We start from the raw sequence: 8,015 nt of genomic DNA, 5'->3' as shown, positions 1-8,015 counted from the left end.
ATTATCTTTATCTCCATATGTAGTTAGGTATAAGTACAAGCTTCGTGCAAATTTAAAGACAAGACTAGGGATAATGTATACTTACGATTGTAAACTGTAAAGTAGTCTTAATCTGGGTCTTAAAAATCAAAGACTCGGGGGTTGTTTGGTTGATGCGGAAATTACAAGATCTCGAGAAATATTAAATCATAGGAAATAAATTCCTTCATCTAATTTATTGGAATTTTCCAAAATTGTTTGATTGCCAATGTGGGAATTTACTTACACAGGAACTTCAACTTACCAAGGGGGTGTTGGTACTTAAATCCAGAAACCAAGGGATTTCAATGTAATTAAAAAAAGTTATACAAATTAATTATATTATATAGTTTTAAATCACTAGCACCGTGTGATGGACCCGAAAAAGGGATCTCAATGCAAATATTATATAGTTTGGGTTAAAATTAAATTAGATAGAAGCTTGATAATTTTCCTAAACATTTGTAAGAGACTAAAATATGGTCAATTTCCTTAAAATAAAATAATTAATTAAGATGGTCAATTTCCTTAAAATAAAATAATTAATTAAGATGGTCAATTTCAAGGAGACGAAAAAAAAAGATGCTTGGTAATTTTCCTAAATATTTATAGAAGACTAGAAGATAGTCAATTTCCTTAAAATAAAATAATTAATTAGTATAAACATGTACACTTATGGTACTAATTATTATCATCATAAAATTATATATTAAATTTAAAATCTATGCAATTTTATTAAACTTTATAATTTATTAGATGTATAGAGATGTTAATTATTTAACATACAAAAATATAATATAAGTAGGTTATAAATAATTCAAGTTAGATTCCATAATATATAATACTGCATAATTCTTTCGATTTGATTTAACGCATATATGTAATATATTTATATAAATATATAATCCTCTTAAAATTGCATGCCTAAGTAGTAAAAGTAATTTCGTCAGTAAAGAAAAGAATTGTAGTAACATTGGATATAGTTATATGATAGTAATCACTCATTTGAATAGTAAAAGTAACAATATTATCAGCGAGATTAGTGAAAGTGGTAGAAACAACAACAGGAGTAGTGAAATAATTAATATTAATACGGCAATAGTGAAAGTAACAATAATTACGGCGGGAGTAGTGAAATTATTAATATTAATGCGGCAGTGACATTAACAATAATTACGTCGGGAGTAGTGAAAGTAACAATGATTACGCGAAAGTAGTGAAATGTTATTACTATTGTTTCATTAATAAGAGTAAAATATTAATAGCGGGAGTAGTGAATTTGTCTCAAAATTTATTTCATCGTAATTTTAGGATATGTTATAGAAAAATATATTATTGATAAACTTATGGGTTATGCAACTTTAAGTAATTTTATTTAATGAAAAAAAAAATTAATGATAAGTAGAGGTAATGCGAGGAAGGCCGGCACCAATACTAGTTTACACAAAAAAGTGGCAACCAAATAACTCCACTTTTAGCAATTTATTTATCAGAAAGTCTATCTTGTGACGGATAAGCTTGCGACAGATCAATTAATTCTCATGTGGGTAGATAAGACAAAACAGATTGCTACTCTCTCGGCATTCTGCTTTTGTCTTATCTACCCCACATGGGTAATATTGAACCGTCGCGAGCTTCACGGACAAACTTGCGATTTAATATCCTCACACAATGAGAATTTGTGTTTATGGAAAGTTCCACTTCCCATGTTTTTCTAAGAGCAACCAAACAACCCCTCGATATAAGAACACAAATTCTTATTATAGACGGGAGATATCCGTCTATAACTATAGACGGGCCAAATATCCACTCACTTTAAGCATAAGACAAGCAACAAGTTGTATGGTGGGGCACAAAATGTCATCACTTTAAGCATATTTGACCCGTCTTTTACTTTAGATGGATACATCCGTCTATAGTGAGACTAATTGATATAAGAATTATGAATAATAAGCTGAGAGTGGAGAAATGGATCTCACATATATTGCTACAAATTTCTTTCATAAGTCCGCACATTGGTTTAGATTAACAAATTAAGATAACTCGTTATCCAAAAAAATATAATACCAATATCCAAAAATAATAAAAACTGTTATACAAATCAAAATAAAAAGGAATTAAATCTAGAAAATCCAGCAAAAATCAAGTCAAGGATAGAAAACTAAGGGTGTGTTTGGATAGCAAAAATGGAGGGAAAGGAAGGGGAGGGGGAAGGAGGGAAGGGAAAGGGAGAGAAGGAAGGGGGAGGGGGAATGGAGTGTGAGTGTTTGGATCAATTTCCTCCAAATTTTCTTTTATGTGGAGAGATTTTGATTAGTCTTGGAAGAGGGGAATTGGATCCCTCCAAATCTCTCCTCCTCCATTTCCCTCCACCCTCATTTGCTATCCAAATGAGGGATTTTAAATCCCCTACTCCCCCTCCCTTTCTTTTCCATTCGAATTCCTCAATCCAAACACACCCTAAAAAAATACCTCATTCTTTTACCATTTTCCTCACATCCTCAACATTCCAGTTCTGACTTTACCAGTCCACCATCATCTATGACAAAATAAACACTGTATTTTTTTAATTAACACCTAAAAATCATTAATAATTAATTAAAATTTCTTATATATAGTTAGATACACCTCTCTCATCCCCTCATATGATACACACACATCTCATCTCTCTTCAAAACCCCTTCAAAATTAAGACCCACTACCTAAATATCAACCAAGATCAAATTTTGATTCATACCCTTTTTTCATTTCACTAAATCAAACATCCTTAGAAAAAATTAGTTCATTTTTCAATCTCTATCTCTTTATTTCTTTCACACTCTAATTTCGAGTTTTGACCCACAAATCAAAACTTGATCTAAATTGAATATTGATTGATACCCAGTTCATATTTCTGTGATTAAAACAAAACCCAGAATTTTTATTTTGAAATTGTTGATGGGTTCATCATTTGGGAAGGAAGCAATTGGGGAAAAAACCCTAGAAATGATGAACAAAACTGGGTTAGGTGATTTACCAGAAAGTTGTGTAGCTATGGTTTTGATGAATTTAGACCCTCAGGATATTTGTAAAATGGCTAAATTAAATAAGGCTTTTTTTGGGGCTTCTTCAGCTGATTTTGTTTGGGAATCTAAGTTACCTTCTAATTATCAGCAGATTATTAACAAGGTTTTTGTTAATGATGTTGATAATGATGATAATTATCCAGATTATTCATGTAAGAAGGATATTTATGCAAGCTTGAGTCAATTTAATTCTCTTGATAATGGTACAAAGGTGGGTCCTTTATCTGTTTGCGCACAAATTCTTGTTTAAGACGGCTATGTTCGTTTTAATAGTAGAACGGATCCAAATAGTTATCTTATTATCGTCCAGTGGTAGTATTTGGTTCCACTTACGTACTCCCTCAGTTCCATTTGATTTTGAAAAAAGTATACAATCAAATGAAACGGAGAAAGTATTTATTTCGATTTTGAACAGATTGTTTTTGGTATTGTAATTGATGTTTTTTTTAATGTTGAATGATTTGCAGAAAGTGTGGTTGGATAAGAACACAGGAGGGATGTGTATGGCGATTTCGGCTAAAGGTTTATCAATAACTGGGATTGATGATCGGAGATATTGGAAACAGATTCCTACTGAGGAATCTAGGTGAGAATTTTTCATATTTTGTTCTGCAATCTTTTTTTTATTATTAGTATGTGTTTGATGATTGATTATATGTGGATTTGATTAATGGTGTATCACTGTATTGTATGTTATTGACACATTATGTTTTCGATTGATATTGTGTATTAGTGTATTACTCGGTACTTTGTCGGTTTCATTTGATTGTATGCGTATTTCAGAAAACATGAGACGGGGTTTTAGAAAACGTATACAATCAAATGAAAAAGAAGATATACAATTTTGGGCATAATCTCTTGCTGATTTCCTCCTCAATTATTAGTCTTCCATAGTTTTAGAGTTTTGGTCATCCTTTTGCTGCTTAATTGAGATCCACTATTTTTATGGGTTCGGATCAAACATCAACTGATGGGTATAGTCAGCTAGATAGTTTTCGAGATAAGATGCGAAAATCCTGGCTAATGTTATCCTTGATTGAGAGTTTGATTTAGTCGATGAACCTTATCTTTGGCCGTGTTACTTGTGATGATGAAGGAGAGGGTGACCACTTATGCATTTGTTTAAAGCTTTCTGACTAGTCTTGTTTGCTTAGGATAATATTAGGATGTTCTTTGGAGGACGAGTAGAGGTGTTTTAAGAATATGAAATAATATTAGTAATAGTACTTGATCCCCTAGATAAGAGTAGACGTTTTCCGTTGGCTATCCTACTTAATTCTCCCTCCCATTCATTGGAATTGGTAGACCGTTCAAACTTCTTCTCACATATTTTGACAAATGTAAACAATTTCAATGAAAGGGAGAGAGTAGTATGATGATATTGGAATGTAATTTGAGGATTTAAACAAGAGTCTCGACTCTCGAGAAACTGAAAGAAAGTATACATTGTGTCTTCTAAAAAACTTGAGCCGTGATTCGTTTCATCTGAGGGTAAATGTTTGCCAAAAGCTGTGCATATGATCTGCGGAAATGCAACTTGGGATGGATGTTCTCCATTGCTTTTGTAAACAACACTTGCTCTGCTTGATCTATGTTTTGTGTGAACTGTAAAAGGCGACTGTACGTTTTTGTTTCTTAAATGACATGGATGCAGCTTTTGGCATTTCCTCATGCATTATACTTTATAGGGTCGATGAATTATAGGGTTATAGGTCCATTGCATATTGTTTCTTAAAAAACTTGCATATTACATCGTTGCAGCTCCTCATGGATTATAGGGTCGATGAATTGGTCTCGTTTGTGAAGTTTACAACTTTACACTAAATTTTAGGGCAGTGATTGACCAAAGTCATCTCTTTTCTGAACACAGGTTCTCCACAGTGGCCTATCTACAACAAATTTGGTGGTTTGAAGTCACTGGCGAGGTCGAGTTCCCATTCCCCGTGGGATCATATAGCGTTTTCTTCAGATTGCACCTAGGAAAGACCACCAAGAAGTTCGGGCGTCGTCTTTGCAATACCGAGCAAATCCATGGATGGGACGTCAAGCCAGTTCATTTCCAGCTCTCAACCTCAGAAGGGGAGCGCACCGTCTCCCAGTGTTCCCTAGAAAGCCCAGGGAAGTGGCTTCACTACCACATTGGTGACTTTGTGGTCGAGAATACTAATGTGCCTACTCGGGTCAAGTTTTCGATGACCCAAATAGATTGCACGCACACCAAAGGTGGGTTATGTGTCGATTCTGTAGTTATATACCCAAGTTCTTTCAAGGGAAGGCTAAAGCGTTTTTAGAGAGCTTTAGCACTCCATTTTTAGGCACTCAATATAGGTAGAATGTAGAATAGGTAAAGCGTATTAGAGTAATAGAGCAATAGGCAGAGTGACGTCTTTTTTTTTTTTGGTCTTAAGGCTCTGATGATGTAATATATTGTGTTGAAATGAGAAATTCGGCAAATAATGTCCTTAATTATTTTTATTTTCCCGGTAAAATTTAGTTACCGCCGTAGTTTGTTCAAATCTCGATAATTATAGAGGACATTGTACTATATTTAATCATTTTCAATAGATTTTTTTTAATTAAAATACTTCAGGAAAAAAATAAAAACATAAAGAAACAGGTTTTTTTTTCCCAAATTTGTTTTCTAATTTCGTACCAATTAACGAGATGTAGGGGCGTCTAATAAAAAATTAAAATACTTTATTAACTTATACTCCCTCGGTACCATACAAATGGTAACGTGGTAAAAATATGGGGTTTTTAAGAAAAGAGGGTAAAAGAAGGGGTAAAGAGGGAAGAAAATAGGTGGGGTATGTAATTGTGGGTTGGTAGGTGGGGGTATGTAGTGACATTTTATGTAAAGGATAATTTGGTAATGTTGTGGCCAAATAAAAATGTTCATCGTGGTGTTGTCACCGTATTAGGTAAGTGTTATATCGTTAGTGCAGATGCGGAGGAGTATTATTAAGATTTTTTAACATTGTGAATGATCAATAACTAGTGATTGTGTTTCCATTTGATGATCATTTGTTGACAATTGTGGTGGATTGCTATCAAACGTGGATGTTAATTATTTGAAACTTTCGGTCGTCAACAAACATGCCTATTCTCGTCATGGATGGTCTTGTTTTGGTCTACGTCACGAAAAGATGATATAATTATGCTACATGTTGGTTTAATTCCGTGGGTTGGTAACATAATTATTATTTACCTTAATTCAAAACCATTCTTAAATAATTTAGGTCAATGATTAAGCATCGTCAAAGTCATTTTCGAGTAGATAACCACTCTTTGAGGGTATAACTATTTAAGTTTAACCGCAGACACTGCATAACAGCCCTGTTTTTTTTTTTTTTTTTTTTTTTTTTTTGTTCGATAACAAAAATTACCGGGTCAATTCCTTAAAACGCCCTATAATTTTGTAGGAAAACAACATACAGCAACTCGGACTACTAACATCGACTTGTCAAGAAATTTAGAAAGAAAACGAAACAAGCCATATACTCGAAAACAAGACAATCTTTTACTCTCTACATAAACATAAGAAGTATGGCATGCCATCTTACGTTCATTATCTATAGCTATATCAATACCTTGTTTGACGTACGTAAGTAACCTAAGAATGCATGAAAACAAGCAAAGTTAAATAAATGGCCATACTTGTTTCTTCGGAAAGCAAAGAAATATTCTTTTCTTTGATATTAATGTGTGTGTTTGGTTAGCTGGCTTTGTCTGATTGACACTTTTGGATGGGAGTAGGCTCTTACGTTTTGGAGTTTTTATCAAATATTCAAGGGTAATTTGGATCATCTCTGTTTCTTTCTCTCTATTTCCACTCCAATACACTCATTTTAATATTCAGTATATTTTATCTCCATTTACGAACATTATTTTTCAACCATTAAATTATCACAATTTTTAATCCGGATCGTTCATAAAAAATGGAGAGGATCCTCACTCAGTCACCCTATTGGTGTGTGTGTTTGGTTGCATCTTATTGTGTGTTTGAATAGAATTTTGCATTCTTTTGGTGTTACTCTAAAATAGGACGGTTTTATCATTTTAGCAGCCGGTGTCTTTTCCACCCACCCAATGTGTCCAAAACAAAAAAGTTTTGGAAAAGACCGACTTTTAGTGAAAATGATTCTCTATGTTTTCATGCTAGTACTCTTTACTCTTTAGTTACAAGCCTCTATTATAATAATGACTTACTAGTTTTAAACCCGTGCAAAATTGTACGGGTATATATTTGGGTCAGAATGAATGTTTTTTATGTATATTTGATTTTGCATTTGTATTGTACATATCTAATTGGTCTAAATCAACGATGTACATAATTAATGTTTAAATTTGTTACAAACATGTGTTCACATGCACTGGTTTATAAGGAAATAACGTAATCTACTCTTGTAAATAAAAATTGTATACATAAAAAACTTTACATTCGGATAAAAGAAATATAATCTAATAATCAACTTTATATGCAAGTTATTCTAAAAATTGAAAAATTTCATGATACACTACATTAGTAGTCGTAGTAGAAGTACGCATATCCGAGTCACAAATTAAAATTTTCAAGCCTTCTTTTTCGGGTGACCCTGGAAAGTGCGACATAAAGTCAGCCATGATTAAACACCTGGTCTTGGAAGATAGATCTTGACTGAGATAAAGACTGCCATTGACTCTTGTTTATCCTCGGTGATGAACGGCTTTACAGATCTGAGAGGATTATTTTTTCTTAAAAAAAACATATTTTAAAGTTTTTCGACTTACCTTATCGTGTTTTTATTATTTAAACAATAATTGTTATAATAATTGTGAATTATTTATTAAAAATTTATTAAAAAATTTTACTAAAATTTTTTTAATCACTTGTAAATTAAAATAAAATTTATTTATTTGTTTTTTAGAGTAAAAATAAAAATAAAAATAGCT

At 32.5% G+C, this 8,015-nt stretch overlaps 1 protein-coding gene across 1 annotated transcript; it reads left to right on the top strand.

Annotated features, from left to right (window-relative positions):
* Window positions 1-2,542: 2,542 nt before the first annotated feature.
* On the top strand, window positions 2,543-5,534 carry LOC141653406 (F-box protein PP2-A12-like). The gene is made up of 3 exons (XM_074461162.1): window positions 2,543-3,294; window positions 3,551-3,669; window positions 4,954-5,534. Exons 1-3 carry the CDS (start codon window positions 2,956-2,958, stop codon window positions 5,372-5,374), a joined length of 879 nt encoding a protein of 292 aa, XP_074317263.1. The 5' UTR covers window positions 2,543-2,955; the 3' UTR covers window positions 5,375-5,534.
* Window positions 5,535-8,015: the final 2,481 nt, after the last annotated feature.

The sequence above is a fragment of the Silene latifolia genome, chromosome 4 (assembly GCF_048544455.1).
Source record: "Silene latifolia isolate original U9 population chromosome 4, ASM4854445v1, whole genome shotgun sequence".
Lineage (NCBI taxonomy): Eukaryota > Viridiplantae > Streptophyta > Magnoliopsida > Caryophyllales > Caryophyllaceae > Silene > Silene latifolia.
The sequence above is the reverse complement of the archived record's forward strand: the minus strand, read 5'-3'. Positions and strand labels throughout refer to the sequence as shown.

Bases quoted from the DNA above. Each gene is read 5' to 3' on its own strand.
- LOC141653406 (XM_074461162.1), top strand. From the start codon at position 2,956: ATGGGTTCATCATTTGGGAAGGAAGCAATTGGGGAAAAAACCCTAGAA. The intron at 3,295-3,550 runs GTGGGTCCTTTA...AATGATTTGCAG, and splicing joins CTCTTGATAATGGTACAAAG to AAAGTGTGGTTGGATAAGAA. The intron at 3,670-4,953 runs GTGAGAATTTTT...TTCTGAACACAG, and splicing joins ATTCCTACTGAGGAATCTAG to GTTCTCCACAGTGGCCTATC.